This window comes from Rutilus rutilus, assembly GCF_951802725.1.
Source record: "Rutilus rutilus genome assembly, chromosome: 8".
In the NCBI taxonomy this organism is placed as follows: domain Eukaryota; kingdom Metazoa; phylum Chordata; class Actinopteri; order Cypriniformes; family Leuciscidae; genus Rutilus; species Rutilus rutilus.
Genome location: NC_140222.1, coordinates 25,724,580 through 25,743,481, shown reverse-complemented (window position 1 = coordinate 25,743,481; position 18,902 = coordinate 25,724,580). Strand labels below are relative to the sequence as shown.

Sequence of the window (18,902 nt, the reverse complement as noted above, 5' to 3'; positions counted from 1 at the left end):
AATGAGTTTATTTAAAACTAATAGCTATAAACATTTCAAAAAGAATCGCTACTTTAGAAAAAAATATGAATCGCTACTTTTCCCAAAAATAATCGCTACTTTTACAAAATGAATCGCTACTTTTTCCAAAATGAATCGCTACTTTTTCCAAAATGAATCGCTTCTTTTTAAAAATGAATCGCTACTTTTTCAAAAAGAATTTAAGTCAGCAGCGCTATACATTGCTAGGAAAGTTTTTTCTTCGTGTAAGTTCTGCATTTGGTGAGCTAATAAATTATTAAAAATCAATATTTTGTGTATAGTTTTTTAATTATGTCATCCAGTATTGTGGACTCGCTCTCTCTTGTTTCAGACAAACACAGCTGATGCCATTTTGTGACTATTGTTTTGTACACAAGTGTTGGAACCGGACCTTGGAGTAGTGGAAGAAGGTCGCCTTGTCCGATGAGTCACGTGGACAGCCATGTGCGTGTGAATGCTCTGCTGGGAAACCCTGGGTCCGGCCGTTCATGCAGACGTAAATTTGACACCTGCCACCTACCTAAATGTAGGTGACCATTGTTGTGACTGTACACCCCTTCATGACAATTGTGGTCCTGGTGGAAGTGACCTCTTTAAAAGCAGTATAATGCACCCTGCCACAAATTGTTCAAGAATGGTTTGATGCTTGGCGCAGTTTTGGTAGCACACAGAGGACCAACAGCACATTAAGCAAGTGGTCATATTGTTTTGGTTCATTATTTTCTGTATTTTCATATTGCATGAAATGATCATACACTTTTTTCCAGTTTTATTTAGATGTGATGTAAATATAATCTTTAATACCTTTTAAATAATTCTGTGCATTACTTATGTATACAGGCATTTTTTGACAAGATAAATCTCTAAAAAAAATATGCACACAAAAACAAGTAACACACCCACACAAAATAAATGGATATGAGGTTAAAAGTAGACTGCATTACAGATCCATGTTCCTGTCACTGACCAACTTTAAAAATTAAAAACAGAAGAATATAACTAACTCATGATAAATACATAAGTAAAATAAGATTTGTTATATTATAAAATAATATGACAAGACATTAGTCAATATATTAGTGACACCATAGAGGCATCCTTCTAAATAAAAATCAACATCACAACAGAAAGAGCAGCAGAAATAGACTCACTGTCCTAATACTGTATTGTGAGTGGAAAATATGGATTTGCAGATTAAAAAGTTCTAATCCAAACGTAACAGTTATTTTCAAAATAATGTGTTTTATAACACATTCCACACTCAACACAGTGGGCATGTTACCAGCTTAAGAAATGACAAGTGATTTTTTTTATGTTGTTTCCCAAATAACAGAAAACAAAACAGACTCCGACTTGAACCTTGGGGGACACCCAAATTTACCAGTTAACAAATTTTCCTGTGGAAAAATTCTTTTTTGCAGGACTAAAATAGCCCATTATTGCTATTACAGTACACTGATATTACTATATCAAGGCCAGCTTGTTATTATATCAAAAGCCTTGATTGTTGCATATGCATCTTAAATATGAAACTGTGAAAACTCTAAATTCAGCTATACAGAGCAGTGAGTTTAAAACAGTTGTCTTTTGAAAAAGTATTGCATATATAATATTTAAAATATTCACCTGGCCAACAAGCCCAAGGTACATGTTTTTTAGTTACATTAGGGGTAGTCTTAACTATACATTTATCAATGACAGTGAATTCCTGTGGATCAGTATATGTCCGGTACTTGGGAATAATCACGGTCCCAGTAACCACTGGAGAACAGCCAGTCCTGAGAGCCATTGTGTGGATTTGGACCTTGATGAAACCACCTGTTTTGGACAACGAGAAAAGGTTCAGATCAGCAAACACATAAACCCACTGATAGTTGATTATAACAGACCGTTTTGCCACATTGAGTCTCTTGGGGTCAATCAACTCAACAGCCAAACATGCTTAAGAAAATGTTTCTTTGACCCCCTATTACAATAATCTCTTTCTTTATTTAAGAGATGCAGTGGAGCATTTGGGCTGTAACACTTAAACCGGGTGTAAAGTTTCACCCTGCTCTCGCAGTGGAAGGCCAGGGAGCTCTGTTTACATTGTCTTATTCCACATTAAAAATAGATTGTCTAAGGGGACATAAAACAACACTCATTCCTTTGGTGTGAAGTCCCATTTACATATGATAATATAAAAAAACACTGTAGAAGAGACTTACTATATGTATAAATTTGGTCAATAACTAACTATTTGAGGTTAAACTTTTTTTTCTTTTTTTTTTATCATAATGGCCCACACACAAAACAAATGTTTTACTATAATTGTGTCGTTACAAATTGTTGCAAATGTTATTCTACCATAAAAATTATTGTGCAATTGTTACAGACTGTGGTTACAAAGATCCCAGGAGTGATTCAGGAGTGAAACAGCAGCAGTTGAATGAGAAGGACAGAGCAACAAAGCAAGCGTCAAACCTGGGGCCCGAGGCGACGTTTCTGTTCACCGCAGTCACAGGATGGATGATAATGCCAAAAGAAACGAAAGGGAAAATGGGGTTAAATGCAAAAGGACAGTGTTCAGTTAACCAGGACTAAGAGTGCTGTTAAACATCAATGAGTTACTTAAGTAGATACTGTTAAGCTATGGATAGAAAAATGGTGTAATAAAGTAAAATAAATGACTACATTTGGTGTGCATAATAGAATTTGTTACACTGTAAAAAGTGATCAGTTGACAATGTAAAAAAGTGAGGAAACCTGTTGCCTTAAAATTGTTAAGTAATAAACTTCATGCGTAATTGAAAAAATTAAGTTATGCAAACTTAATTCCACAAAACTGATTTTTTTTTCAATTACGCATGAAGAGTGAGTTTCCTCACTTTCTTTAAGTTGTCAACTGATCAATTTTTACAGTGAATGCTGTTAGTCACAAGCAAACCCTACTTTTACAACAACAAAAAAACAGTGTTTACATGTGCATAGCATCTGCAGTTATTTTACATAGTATTTGCCAACACTTTCATCAAAAAATTATGAAAATCATTCCATCACAATGAGATTCTGAAAAACAATGTTTGAAGGAGATCCCATTTTTTACTGAATATGATTTTTGAGTACTAACAATAACTGTAGTAACTTTTGGAAAAAGCGAACAGCAAAATGATTGTGTGAAAATACAAAACTGTAATATAATATTTCTGCACCTCGTCTTCCACTCATCATCCGACTTAGAGCGATTCTTACGTGCCGCCCTCTGTTTCTCCTCCAATCGCTTCTTCTCCTCACTAGCCAGGTCTGGGATGATCAAAAAAGAACTTTATATTTCAATGTTGCTGGTTTGCGAGAAGTTCTACAGATATGTAATATGACATCATAAGCACATCATCAGCAATGGCACAAAGATGCACACAGGAAAACGCATACCGATGTCTCCGTTCTCCATGGCTCGAATGTCCGGCCTCAGTCGGCTGTCCGATTTTGGGATGACCGTTTCAATCTCTTTGACCAGCTCATTGAGTTGCATTGCGAATGTAGTGAAGTTGTACATCTTTTTATATGAAAATAAAACCAAAATATAAAAAAAATTGGAAGATAATAAGAAACAAATGTAGAAAAAAAAAGCTCAAATGACAGCATTTATGGCATAATGCTGATTACCACAAAATTTAATTCCGACTCGTCCCTTCTTTAAAAAAAGCAAAAGAAAGAAAAAGCAAAAAGAAGCAAAAATCAAGGTTACATTGAGGCACTAAGAAAGGAAGATTTTAAAAGCTCATAATTAAAACTGGATATCATTTTCCACTGAAAAGTGTAGTAAAAGTGTAGTCTAAAATCACATCAACACTCATATTGTTCACTTCTTGCGGCTATACTATTGAAACCATGATTATTTGAACATTTACAAATTGGCCCCATTCACTTCAATTGTTTTTTTTAAAGAAAAGGAAGGACAAGGTTTCTTAGAGCGACAACTACTCTGGAACAGACCTGGGTAGAGTTTGCTGGTCTAGGTGGTATTCTCCAGAGCAACTGACTTCCTGGGATCACATCCAGTGAATCTCCACCTGGTTGAGGTGTTTCTTCTGAGTCTGATGTCTGAGATAGCTGAGAAACACCAAGAAAACATTTATAAAACATGTAGTGCATCTCTTACATGTAGCCTTATTAGTCTGGCACTATTACAATAGACGGGTATCTTGACGAATGTCGTATGAAAACGTTCAGAAACACCTGTTTACTGCTTTTCTTGTCTTCCGACGCTTTTTTATCATTCTTCTTTTGAGTTTCGAACAGAACTGGGTCGACTATGTACATGCACTCCGTCCATTTCCCGTAAAGGATGAAAACCTTCTTTTTGCTATGTGGAATTAACAAATAATCAATGTAAAATGACGTGAACATTTACCATGGAAATTAAAACCTCAAACCACTGACCTCTTGTCCAGGATGTAGCCTTCAACCTTATGCAATTCTTTCCCAAAAAGGCCACACGGTTTGAAAGTCAAGCAGCATTTTTCACCAGTTCTATTGGCAAATATCAGTCAAAATGATCCGTCAAGGGTCAGTATTAATAGAGTTAGTAAATTGAAACCAGAACTAGTACATTTAATAAAGTTTGTAAAGTGAAACCAGAACTAGTACATCTACAGAAGAGTCTGGTTGATACCTGTGGTTGATAACCTCCATACTGCCATACTGTTCGATCCACAGCTGTCCCACGATGATGTTGTGGACACAACACGTGGGGTTCGTCCATGTGTAAGCCTCATTATGCCTGTAACAAGTTTAATATATGACAGTTACTAAATCAATGGGTGTCTGTGCGACAACTCGTGACGTTCTTATTGGACTTATGGAATTATGTGTTTTTAAGGCAAAACTAATCTATTAATGTCAAAATGTATCTGCAATGGTCAGGTAGTACAGCAGTCACATGGTACAAGTCGGAGCTCTCCGAAAAATTCTGAGTTTACAAGTTGTAATTACGAGTTCTACAAAGACGTGAACACTTTTTACAAGTCAGAATTTCAAAATTACAATTCCACCATGGTGTGAACTCGCTTATTGGAACGAGGTTAAGAACAATTTCATGTGCTGTCAAGTTCACATGTTGTGAATTAGGAGAACATTTTTCATAAAAAGTTGAAATACATCCACGCAATTATTAGCAAATGAGAACCAATGTGAATATTAGTAAAGCTCTATCGCACACGCTTACTTAGGAAGTTCTAGAGTGATGATGCCCTTAGGTTCGGCCTCCACGCTTTTGCCCCAGAACTTCAGTTTGGGGTAGATGGAGCCATGAAACACAAAGTCCTTCTGCAATCCCTCGGCATGGAAGGCGCTGACAGGAGGATGGTGGCTCACTTGTTCCGATATCAGCCGGAAACCAAGATCATCCCTGAAGGTTGTGGAAAAAACATAGTAATTATCCCTGATATATTGATATTCACACACACACAAAGTTACAGTTGCAATGCTAATGTTAATGCTAACATGAATGCTATCAAATTAACACTCAAAAAAAGCTAAAGTCACATTAACAAAATTTTGTGGGTCCATTGCCTGGACAATGGACCCACAATGTCCAGTGTAGCAATGTATGAACCACGGCTCACACACAAGTTACTCTTGAACCAAACAACTTTTGCTGGTCAGCGTGCCGAATTTACAAAATTGAAATTTTGTAATTCCAGATCGAGTGGATTCATATTGAAATGACTGACTCGGCCTGCGAAAATTCACCAAACAATGGTAAATGTGACTGCACCGCAATGCTAATGTCAATACTAATAAACTAACATTCAGTCTCTCACCTGACTAGCTCGTATGTTTCTCCTAGAAGGGGGTTGAAGGGTTTACCCGTCCTTTCCCACTGAGACGCCACGGCTGATACAGCAAACGCTGCCACACACTGGATAGAAAACACATTAATTAATTTACTTAGATGACAATCTATAGGTATGACGAATTTATAGGTACAATACAGGATGTAGTGTAACGACGAATTATAATTTTTTTCGAAGTGTTGACAACTTAGTGTTAACTAATAATTCACGAGTTCACACTTACATACAATTAGAGGGGGTAAAGTTTAAAGTGTATTTGGCGTGCTGTCCGGGGGGAGGGCTCCGAGCTCGGAGTTCGGCCGGAACCCAGAGTACTCCCCCCGTATGTAAGTGGTTAGGACTAGAAGTGTGGAGGAGGGGTGGTGGAGGGATGCTGCTAAACTGTCAAGGGATTGAGGTGAGATTGCTGAATCTATACCTCTTGACATTGATTGCTGAGTGCTCTCCACTCGTGTTAATTATCTGAAAGTGCTCCTCCCGAACTTTGTTAATAAAACATCATTTGTTGCAAACTGGTACTACCAACTAAATATCAGTGAATTCCTGGAACTGGGCGTCGTTACACTACATCCTTATGCATCGCTTTCTGCAAGGACTTTTCCCAAATCACGGAAGTGACCTTGACGTCCGGGTTAGCCGTAGCATAAGCCATCAGGCAAGTGTTATTTAAATAAACTCCTGATGTACTTACAATCTTTCCAATGCCTCGTTTTATGAGTACAGAACCTATTTGCACTTCTGTAGAAGTTTGGTACCATTCTGTGCATTATTAGTGGGGTAATTTACGAGATACAACCTTGGATCCATTAGCACCAGCACTAAGCCATTCGGCTGATATCCCTAAATAATCTCTAACTTTAATAATGTTCGACCAAGGGAAAAAAGGCTTCTGTGGGGGGTGTTTGGCTCGAGGTCATGGTGCAAAGGACCCTAGGTTGAAATTACTCCGAACCATCCCTTTAACTAATTTTTATGTGAGAAAACTTGAAAATTGTCCAAAGATGATGGAGAGTTGGCTGATTAATTGGCCATTAGTCATATTTCATAGTTATTTAGCATGTTAGGGCCTGTAAGAGTTTTTCCTTGTGTTTTCAGACAAATAGAGGGCAATGTATATTGTTTTGTTTTTTTTCACCTTCATTCTCTCAATAGAGTCGTCTAAAGCATTGGCCTGGTGGATGAGGTACGTGTGCTCCATATATTCTGTTAGCCTTTGTAAAAAGCTTAGCGGCTCATTAAAAATAACCGGCATGGTGATCTTAGACAGCTCCTGAAAGAGAGATGGAGAGATGGAATCAATCAAAACTTAATTGTTTAATTTGAGTGTTTTGAATGAAAAAGATATTGTTTTAAAGTTAAAGATTACTTGATAGTAAAAACCTCACCATCCCGATACACTTCCTCAGTATGCTCCAGATACTGAAGTCATTTCTGGAGAACATGGGAGCAGGTAAACTTGTCCTGTGGAATAATTCAAAGGAACTGAACTGTGCCTTATCAGCTTCTGAAAAATGCCTGTTTACATTTAGAAATCACTAAAATAATGAAAAACTGACTAGTTAGCTGTTTTCATGGTAACTACTGTTGTCATGCAGACAGAAAACGTCTAGACTGGTGTTATCAGACAGGTAACGGAAGCTTTATATCTTATTCAGCAAAGCAAGGCCAGTGTCCCGATCAGTTTCAGAGTGCTCAAGATGCTCCAAAACCTTCTATTTTATATCGTACCTTCAGAATGTAAATGTAATAATAAAGAAATGTAGTGTGTGGTTAATCTTTGTTAAAGCTAAAAGTAAATATTGTGAGCAATATGAGAAGTCTCTAAAAAAAAAGTTTAATGGTATACATCAAAGTTTAATGGACAACAAGAAAATCAATTACAACGTGTGTGTGAGTATATATATATATATATATATATATATATATATATTTAGAACAATGTTCCAAATACATTATTATAAAATAGAGGCATCCAGAGACATGCAATAAAAATACTCTACGATCGGATGCAAAGTCAGTCAACTATCTGTCAACAGGCCATCAGTCAACATGCCGAGCCTTAAAAGTTCAAATTACGGCGTTAAACTCGGCTACCTCATCAATCTTTTACTGTTTCATTATGAGCGCCTCTTCTGGCCTTGGCTCGCTAAATTATTTACCACAAGATACAAACCAAAACAAAACAGAGAAGTTGCGTCTAAGAAACCGGACAAATAACAACAAAGTGACATTTAAAAAGCAAACTGGGCTGAATGTTACGTCTAAGATCACATTTATTTTTATATGAATTGTATAAGTTTGTTTTGATATAAAATGTCCAGTTACTTTGAACTGTGAACTTAAAAAAAAAACATTTTGCTAAATATTTATGCAATAAATACTTTGCATAAAAGAGTTGGTATTGCAGTTGGTATTGCAGTTTTTTTGCATTCCTACCTGTGTTTCCTCACTCCATTAACTCTGGCCTCCTCATCTTCATCCTCTTCCTCTCCACGACGGTCTTCCTGGGACATCCTGCCGCCGAGGTGAGTTGGGACGCTGCAGTAGAGCTCGGACTTTAAGTCCTCTCCGTCTTCGTACGAGTGGCCGGCCGTCTCAAAACAGCTCAGCACGGTCTCAGTGTCCGAATCTGTGGCAACCGAACACAAACAGACATGGCTCAGTGGGACAATGCCTGGCCGACAGCAGCAAGCTCTCTGAGGAAACCTGAGCAGGGGATCAGGTGACAATTAATGGAACCGGAAATAACCGGACACATCACTGAGAAAGGTGGCTCATGATTAAGAAGCTGATTCTGAAGATTTACTTGTTACTGTAACCGTTGCTGACTGAAAGTATTAAATGGGCTCATGGTCTTTAGTGATATTGTAAATCATGGATTTCACATGATTTAGTGATAAGGGATGTAGGAATCATGATGTAATCATCTTTAATCTATGCACTTATTAACTTGAGAAAACGTATAAAACTCATTGTCATAAAAGCAGATGTCGTTGAGCCTTGGTGCTCGTGTGGGAAATGCAGTCTGCGCAGTTTCATGATCCTATTCCTTGTACAGCATCTCCTCCTAATACATTTCTGTCACTCTTCTACTATTTTATTCAATAAAAGAGGCAAAAGCATACACCTGAAAATGTTACAGAAACGCATATTGCATATTTACGATTCAAATAATTAAAAAAATAAGACAATATATGCGATGCTATTTATAGTAACTGTTCTCCAGTCACTCCATACTACTAACATTATGTGCAAAATATAAAATATATTTTTGGCAAAATTATTCACAGAAGTGCACTAGGGGTGCACAGATTAGCAGATCATTATTTTTTATATTATAGCCAATGAGCAATAAATGGCCGATATTATACACTATAAGGCGAGACACTACAGGTGAATAGGGTAAAAAATTTAACTAGCAGATATCACCATGAAACTTTCCCAGTTGATTACCTACATTAAGATGTGAAAAAGTTTTCTGTAATTTAATGTTTAAATATGCAAATTATGCATTATCTAATTAAATATGCACTAATTTGCATATATATATTAAAAAAAAAAACGAAATCTGAGTATTGGATAAAGCCAGGTTCAAAATGATTTTTTCATTGTGTTCACATATTAGATTTATTATGGATATCTACTTTTGTTATCCTGTAAATCAGTATATACTGTCAATAGCCTTAAAAAAAGTATTTTCGCCATGTTTTTTGGAATTAAATGTTATATAAATCAGGCTAGGAATAATATATTTACAAATCCCTCTCTTAATGTCTTCATAATATAAGTGGAGATTTCGGACTTGGAGTATGAGAGAAAAGTCATTTTGAGAAAACGGGCTTTAAAGATTTGTATCAGCCAATGAGATTGCGCATTTAGAGTTAAATCCCCCCTTTTACTTTCACGATTGGTTGCTGATAAAAAGGAAATGACCATATTTGGATCCGGCAGCACTGTACAGGAGAGAGAGAGCTTTCTAACGGTGTGTGTGATGACAGGGTGCCGGCAGAGATCGCGGAGCAGCGGGATGATTTAGAACGCCAACTTTTGTTGAATTTATGAGAAATCTACAGACGCAAACAGACAAAGTGTAGTAAAATAAAGACCCAAATGTGTATTTTCAGATCACAAGTCTGAAAAAAGACCAATTATGTTATTGAAGACCAATATCTCAAAATTGACCAGTAAAAAAAAAAAAAAAACTATGTTTTTGCCTGCCGTGTCTCGCCTTAAATAACACAAGTAATCCAAAAACATTTAAATGTGTGACAAGTGTGTAATAAGTAAATTAGGCATAAGATTAAAACGTACGCACCAGACAGAGCGTCGTAGAACTCGTCTTCACTGCGGACGCTGCGGGGCGACGATCCTTTGACCAGCGACTGCTCCAGCTCATGATGTTCAGTGGCCAGCGTCTGCAGAGCCTCTGACAGGATTTTATTCTTCTCCACCTCGTGCTCCAGTTTCGAACTGCGTGCCTGGACAAACACACACACTTAGAAATCCACTATGCAGGAATATAATCTAGCGTTTTACATGTCTGACCTGCCAAAAACAGACTTGACGAATATGTGAGATGTCATGATATGATATCGTAATGATATGACGCAGTGCCTGAAAATAGTCCCCAGCTCGGTAGACTATAGGGTCGACTATTTTCAGGCGCTGCGTCATATCATTACGCCTGCTGGACTCATGGTACGGCAGCAAATTTTCTTGATTATTACGCAAGAATGAGAGTATAGTACCTAGCCATATCAGCCTAGAAAATCGCAACTTTTCATTTTCCGTCGGTCTTAGTACACGATGTAACTACAGAAGAGTCAAGTTTTAAATAGGAAAAATATCGAAACTCTTTGGGCATTTTTTTGAGAGAGATGCTAATGGTCTTGTCCGATTCAATGATCTATGCTAAGCTATGCTAAAAGTGGTACCGCCAGACCCGGAGATCGGCTGAATGGATTCGAAAACGGTAAAACTCAACTGTTTAACTCTGGGGGATTTGTAAAATGAGCCTATTTCCAAAAAAAGTGGAGTATCCCTTTAACGTGCCCCATACATGGAATACATGATTTTCGATGTATTTGTGATCATTAACAACAACTTTGCTTGGAGTTTTTTCTTTTTTAAATGTTATTTTGGGGGTTTTAGTATCTTTATTTGACAAATATAGTAAATAGGGACGTAAAATTGTTTGAGAGACCGAATTCGAACTAGTATAGTCCAAGTGAGCACCAAGGCTCAAAAGAATCACAAAAACACCACTCTGCCGTGGCTGTTTTTAGCACGCACTTATTATAACCGGCTTTTTTTGGGGAAAAATTTTCTAAAATAATTTGATGGTGATTTATAAACGTTTAAAGATAGACCTGTTGTGAGCTCCAAGGTTGTTAATCAATGGTATATGCTTCTGTTGAAGTCATCTGTTCACATTATTTCAACCTATTTCATGGCTAATATGAAGACTGTTATAATCACTAATCACACAGTAGATACATACTCCTTCCTGTCTGGAAAAAAGCCCCAGGCACTGGTGTAGTGAGGAGCAGGTTTCACTGGAGGCTTCACAGACCTCCTTCAGCTTCTGAACGACTGTCACAGGCAATCCTGCAAGGATATAAAGAAGCGCTGTGGCTTTAAAAATACAGACCTACACATGCGGTCGAGGCCAATCAAATGCAGCAGATGATTTAAGCTCTTACGCTCCACCAGGTCATCCTCTTTCACCATGGACAGGAGGACCAACAGCTCAGTCTCCAGTCTCTGATGGCACAACTCGGCCCGCTGCCACACAAAAGAGGAACAAGACAACAAAAAAAATTGTTAGAAAAAGGATATTAAGGAAGAGAAAGGTTACGACTGTAAGAAAAGGTATGGGTCAACTTTACCACTTTCTGTGGTTAGAGTGAAAAAGGGAAGTCAGAATAAATGTTTGTGGTACTGTACAAATATATGAGCATGAGATCATATCTATTTATAGTTCAATATAGTCCAAATAAAACCAAATAAACTTAATAATTTATTTTTATTTTATTTTATTCATTTAAATGTATTAGTATGAATAAATAAATAAATAAAAATAAATAAATAAATACGAAAAAGAATAAATAACAGAATTAACTGAAAGAATAAATAAATAAAAAGAAATAATAAATGAATACATAAAGAATAAATAATAACAAAAAATAAATACAAATAAATAAATAAGCAATAAGCAATATTAAGCAATAAATTAAATCAATAAATTTGCAATAAATAAATAATTAAATAATAGCAAATACAGAAAGAATAATACAGAATGAATAAATAAACAATGCAAAAAGAATAAATAATAAATATCGAAAGAATATATATATATATATATATATATATATATATATATATATATATATATATATATTCTTTCTATATTTATTCTATATAATTTTATTTATATATATATATATATATATATATATATATACACACACATATATATTGTTTTCCCTGCCAGTCATCTTTGTCAAAATACCACCTTTTACAGTTTATAGATAAGGTTGTCATATGATCAAGGTTTCAGAACAGCTACATGTCCTCGTAGAAGAGGAAGTAAGGGAAGTCACATGCATTTTATCAGCTGATGTGATTGTTAGGTATGTACAATATGCATGTGACAATATGACATTTCTCACCTGAAGTGAGTCAGAAAGCTCATTTACAGACACGACGTCGTCTTCCTCTTCCTCACTGTCAGGGTCCTGTGAGCAGTAATGTGTGCTAAAAGCTGAATGTTCCTCTATGGCCTCCAGCCACCTCTGAGAAATAAAACACATTCACACAAACTCACATAATGCTCTCCGCTCTAGATTAAACAAAGGAGCAGAAAGGAATCTCACTTTTCTGGTGTCTTCGGGGTTGTTCTTCTGTGACACTTTGAAATGGTGAACGCTGTCATCAAAGTATTTGACAGTGAAATAGCAGTTATCTTTCGCTTTAATCTGAAAGATGCAAAGAAAAGGAATCTTGCAAGTCATTCAAAACCATGAATCAGCATCTTATGATAAATCATAAAATGAATCTTACAAGTCATTCAAAACCATGAATCAGCATCTTATGATAAATCATAAAATGAATCTTACCATGCACTGTGCTTGTGTTAGCGGTTTGCAAACTTGCCGACGTGTGTTTGAATCTACATCTGACCTTGATGAGTTCAAAAAAGGATTAAAAATTACAGTTTTAAAAAAAATTTTCCTGCAACTTAAAATAAGTCTTTAATTTCAGCAATTTTGCTATCATTCAATTGTATTATACAAATTTCTATTAAAATAGCATTACATTTTGGAAATAGAGGCAGATACTCACTGTTTAGGGTACCATGACAAGACTCCATCTTGAAGAACTACCCAGTAGGAGCGCCAGCCAAAGAATCTAGAGCTCTGCAGCAATAAATCAAATAAACAATAAAATGAATTCAAGAAAAACAGAAAGTTATAAAATATATAATAAAGTACATAAATATGAGAAAAAAATTTAATAAAAATAATAAATGAATAATACCAGAATAAATAAAGAATAAATGAATACATAAAGAATAAATAATAACAGAAAAATAAATAAATAAATACGAATAAATAAATAAAAAATACGGAATAAACAATAAATGAATAATAACAGAAAAGGCAGAAAGAATAAATAAATAATTACATAAAGAATAAATAATAACAGAAAAAAATACTAATAAATAAATAAAAAATACGGAATAAACAATAAATGAATAATAACAGAAAAGGCAGAAAGAATAAATAAATAATAAATAAATAAATACATAAAGAATAAATAATAACAGAAAAAAAATACGAATAAAAAAAATAAAAAAAATACGGAATAAACAATAAAAGAATAATAACAGAAAAGGCAGAAAGAATAAATAAATAATAAATAAATAAATACATAAAGAATAAATAATAACAGAAAAAATGAACAAATATATACAAACAAATAAATAAATAAGCAAATACAGAAAGAGTAAATAATATAGAATAAACAATGCAAAAAGAATGTTTAATAAATATAGAAAGAATTATATATATATATATATATATATATATATATATATATATATATATATATATATATATATATATATATACTATAGGTTGATAAAGCATACCTTCCAAAGAGGCCCCTCAAATGTTTTAACATGCCGCGTCATGCCCTGTGGGATCAAACATTGTACACTGATTTCACTGAGTGTAAATTATGCTAAATATTATGATATATGGTGATGGACAAGGTATTTTTGAAACAAGACGCACAAGTTATTACAAAAATATTGCATACTTTTGTAACACTCTTACATCAGAAGTGTTCAGTTAAATGAACCTACTTTCAAAACATTTCCTGCAATGATCTGCTTCATTTCCGCATCATTAGCCAAGTCAAAAACAGTCTGATCTGAAAACAAATATGCAAAAATAAACATCAGCATGTTTCGGGCGACCACAATATACCCTTATAAAATACATATATTTAATGATTCATATAAATGTACTGAATTGATAGAGTAAAAATTGGACTATGACAGTAACAAAACTGAAACAATAAGAACATTAATTGAGCATATATAGACTTTTAACACAGCAGCATTGAATGCATTAAAAAAATGATGCAACAATAAGTTGGCGCTGGGTACCCTTTTTGTTCTTGACGTTAGGGTTGGCCTTGAGCTGCAGGAGTTTGATGGCACACTGTTTCTGACCCCTGTAAGCGGCGCAGTGCAGCGGCGTGTTTCCCAGCAGGTCCGTGCAGTTTATGTCCGGGGGTTTCTTCATGTTTAGCTACGCGAGTAACAAGAGAGTTATCATCAACGTTTAAACAATGTTACATGATGTAGACGTCTTTAAAATGGTTAGCCAAAGGTTACCAGTCTAGCGAGGGTAGATATGGTTCCTTCCCGCGCCGCCTCCAGCAGCTGCTCCTCTAGTTTCCTCTCTTCAGTCCTCTCTGCAGCTAGTTGGTAAAAGAGTATCAGTAATAATCTAGTGACAAAAGTAATCACTCAGCAGATTTGATCCAAAGCACCTTCGGTACATTTAGTAGAGGGACGTTTTCAAGCACGCTTACCCTCCAACATGCTTTTGATCTCAGCGCTCTGGGTAACATCTTTAGGTATCTGCGCCGTCCCATTGATGACAGAAGGACAAGCGTCATACTGAAGAAGCAACATCACAACCTCCTAAACAGCAAAATCAGCATTCGGTTAGTATTCAGAGTCCAATCAGTGTTCGGCGTTCTGCAGACAATCTCTATTCAGCATTCAGGTAAATAATTATGCCGGTTAAAAACATCAAATTAATTATGAATATTTTATTAACAATTAACATATTCCTAATTATATGATGATAATAGTAATGTCATTATTATTATTATTATCATCATTGTAATTATAAAATGTATAATAATAATAATTATTTGTTTTATTTGTTTTTATAATAATAATTATTTTTACAATTGTTGTTGTCATATTCAGTTATTTTGTCAATAAATGTCAATAAAAACATAATATTGATTATGAGTATTTTATTAATAATTATATTTCTAATCGCATAATAATAAAATTATATTATTAATAAATTATAAATAAAACATCATATTAATAATTCGTATTTTATTAATAATTATAATATTACTAATTGCATAATAATATTAATAATACATAATAATATTATTAATAATTAAATAAGTCAATAAAAACATAATATTAATTATTAGTATTTTATTAATAATTAAAATACAACTAATTGCATAATAATAAACAATAAATAACAATAACATTTATATTATTGTGATATTGTAATTATAGAATATATAATAATAAATTGCTTTAATAATAATTATTATTATTACCATTGTTGTTATGTTATGTTTATGCCAAGTGGTTTTGTCAATAAGTCAATAAAAATATGGTGCTTATTATGAGTATTTTCTTAATAATTATAATATTACTAATTGCATAATAATATTAATAATACATTATAATATTATTAATAATTAAATTAGTCAATAAAAACATAATATTCATTATTAGTAGTTTATTAATAATTCTAATACAACTAATTGCATAATAATAATAAAAAACATTAATAACATTAACATTTATATTATTGTAATAAGAATATGTATAACAATAAAAACATATAATAATAAATTATTTTATTAATAATCACTATTATTACCACTGTTGTCATATTTATGCCAATTATTGTTCAAGTCAATAAAATCTTAATTATTATTAATTAATTACTATAAATATTAATACGTAATTAGAATATCACTAACTGCATAATAATATTAATCAATTGTAATATTATTAATACTTATGAATACAATTATTATTATTAACTAATTATAAAATGTGTAATAATTAACAGTATTTTTTTATAAATACTGTTGTTGTTTATTTCACTAGTTTATGTATGCCAAGTTGTTTTATTATGTATGCCAAGATCTGTCTGAAAGGATGCAAATGTATTACTATCTTTGTTTTGGGCAGTCTAATTGTTAAGCTACACATTTATATAAAAAAAATATATATATATATATATATAAAAAAAGACAGTAAAATGTTTATAATTATCCAGAAACATACACTAAATAAATTACTTCCAATGTTGGGTGTTATTTTCTTTCTTTCTTTCTTTCTTTCTTTCTTTCTTTCTTTCTTTCTTTCTTTCTATATTTCTATCTATCAAATAACCGATTATCACTCTTAGCTCTAGCTTATATCCATATTCTCAGTGCATTATGATATATTATAGAAGTATACGTACTTTCCTTCCTGTGAATGCTGCTTTATGGAGGGCTGTGTCTCCGACATTATTTGGCAAGTTGGCATCTGCTCCAGCCTGTAGGAAACACAGATGAGCTCAAATCAGAAACTCGCGCAAAGCCATTCTTCTCAAAATACACATACTCATATATCATACATAAAATGTGTGTTATATCAAAAGCCTGAGATGATCGATACCTTCAGTAATGCCTCAACAACATCCTTATGTCCAAAGTAACTGGCCAGATGAAGAGGCGTCCAGCCATGATTTGATTTGCTCTTGCCTGACACAAAACAAAGCCATTAGAAGTACACAAAAATATCTAGAGAGATATGAACGGTCAAATGACGTGTCCTACCCTTGCAGTTGATGTCGATCTTGGCCTCCTCCTTTATCTTGGACATCAATAGCCTCTGGATACCTTCTAGGTTCCCGTTCCTGGCATCCCTGAGGAACTGCTCCTCCGGGTCCAGCTCCTCCATGGCTTTACCAAAAAACAACAACATTACAAATCATAAGTGTGAAGAAGGGCAGGCCTGTGAGGAATTTTATCTGGACCACCAACAATCAGAAAGTCATTCGATGCTTCAAGATGTTGTGAAATCCACTGTCATTTTTCTTTGCGCTGATCGACAATTATGGGGGCAAATTCTTTTAAATCATTTCCTTGTTTAGATAACAAGCACATGACGCCGCTTCGAAAATAGAGCCGACATGAAGTTCAGGCTTTTGAGGAATTTTTGTTCGATTATCTCTCAATCAACATTGTATTGCATTGCATTATATGTTTTTGGGTTACACCGTCTGTGTTACAGGGTAATTATACACTTAAGTACTGTGTAATAATAATTAACTACATGTACTTACTATAGGGTTAGGATGAGGGTTTGGTTTAGGGTTATTTGCATGTAATTATGCATCATTTATAGTTATTACTTCAGTAACATGTGTAACAATGACACTAGAAAAAAAGTGTTACCCATTTTTGCACCCACAATAAAAACTACAGAGCTTTGATCATAAAACTAACACACATTATTAGAAGATAGAGTGAAAAATGATTTTTATATTCATTTTATGCAAGTTAGGATTATTTATAAAGCACATTTAATATACAGCTTCCATAGTTCAGGTCCTGTCAGGTGTCTTGCGAGAAAGTGAAAACTCTCAATTTGAGGGGAAAAAAGTCTGAATTGTGGGATAAAATGTCATAGATTTGTCATACTAATCCAGATCAGGCTTTCCAGGGTTCAGACGTCGACGTACAACAGCCAGTGAACCAGCCAAGAAAAATATCTTGGTATGCAGATTAACAACGTCACTTTTAACGCGATAAGCGTTTGGTAAATCATAAAGCTTTCTTTGTGTTCAGCAGACTAATGTAGGTCAGTAGCCTAAAGGAAACATGTAGTAGTATATTAACGAGCCAAACTAAACTTAAAACGACTTAAAACGATAAAACTAGGTAACAATTTTAAAAAGCCACGAAACCCGTTTTTATAGACTTGTCAGATGTTGTCAGAAGGATGTGGGTTTATCACTTGACTGCAAGAATTAGGTGAGAATTTGACCATGAGCTAAAAAAATAGTCGGAGATGTAAAGCAGAAACATATTATATATATTATTAATCAACATTCTTTGATATGCCAACTACTTTCTAAACATTTTAAATGTATTAGAATTTTATTATAAATATATGTAAATATGTGCAAATATCTTCCTTAAAAAATAGATATAAAGGAGACTTGCCTGTTTTTGAAAGTTAACGCATGATTTGAGGTTCGAGGCACGCTGACATCCCTAATCCAGAGTCACTCCGGAATAAAAAATAAATAACGTTACATTAAAAAAACAGCCTTTCATAAATTGTGCTTCATCATTGATAGATTTGACAAAGCATGTGATGCACGCTTCCTGTTTGTGTAACTAAACTCACACATGTGGTTCTTTCCTAATAGTGCAAAGTTCTTAACAAGCATCTTCAACAAACATCTTACAATCTGTTGTGCAACTACACACAGAATGTGCGCGTGCCGACGCTCGCGAAATGAACGCAAACACAAACTAACATCACACGGCAGTATCAGCAGTATGAATGAACAGCTGACTGACAAAACACATGATGACGATGCACTTCCGGTTTTGATCACAACAGTAAACAGATTTAATAAAAGTCTTCAACTACTACAACTAATAATAATAATAATAATAATATACAACAACAAAGTAATA

General features: G+C 34.2%; 1 protein-coding gene across 2 annotated transcripts; it reads right to left on the bottom strand.

The window, feature by feature from the left end:
* Nucleotides 1–803: 803 nt before the first annotated feature.
* Nucleotides 804–18,808, bottom strand: osbpl1a (oxysterol binding protein-like 1A). Of its 2 annotated transcripts, XM_084417000.1 has the most exons (29): nucleotides 18,420–18,808; nucleotides 17,028–17,153; nucleotides 16,867–16,952; nucleotides 16,670–16,744; nucleotides 14,964–15,075; nucleotides 14,764–14,849; nucleotides 14,533–14,677; nucleotides 14,227–14,294; nucleotides 14,011–14,055; nucleotides 13,203–13,276; nucleotides 12,977–13,040; nucleotides 12,734–12,835; nucleotides 12,530–12,652; nucleotides 11,561–11,642; nucleotides 11,359–11,465; nucleotides 10,174–10,336; nucleotides 8,295–8,487; nucleotides 7,244–7,319; nucleotides 6,994–7,128; nucleotides 5,826–5,923; nucleotides 5,228–5,410; nucleotides 4,676–4,783; nucleotides 4,444–4,533; nucleotides 4,240–4,366; nucleotides 3,997–4,113; nucleotides 3,433–3,556; nucleotides 3,213–3,303; nucleotides 2,485–2,505; nucleotides 804–1,839 (listed from the first exon to the last, which is right to left on the bottom strand). In XM_084417000.1, exons 2-29 carry the CDS (start codon nucleotides 17,149–17,151, stop codon nucleotides 1,737–1,739), a joined length of 2,922 nt encoding a protein of 973 aa, XP_084273126.1. In that variant the 5' UTR covers nucleotides 17,152–17,153; nucleotides 18,420–18,808; the 3' UTR covers nucleotides 804–1,736. The 2 variants fall into 2 exon arrangements, with proteins under 2 accessions (XP_084273126.1, XP_084273127.1); XM_084417001.1 differs by lacking the exon at nucleotides 2,485–2,505 and having other exon boundaries at nucleotides 1,594–1,839.
* Nucleotides 18,809–18,902: the final 94 nt, after the last annotated feature.

Coding starts and splice junctions, on each gene's coding strand:
- osbpl1a (XM_084417000.1), bottom strand. CDS start 17,151: ATGGAGGAGCTGGACCCGGAGGAGCAGTTCCTCAGGGATGCCAGGAAC. Junction 16,953..17,027: donor GATCGACATCAACTGCAAGG/GTAGGACACGTC, acceptor GTTTTGTGTCAG/GCAAGAGCAAATCAAATCAT. Junction 5,924..6,993: donor ACTCTATTGAGAGAATGAAG/GTGAAAAAAAAC, acceptor TTTTCTATCCAG/TGTGTGGCAGCGTTTGCTGT.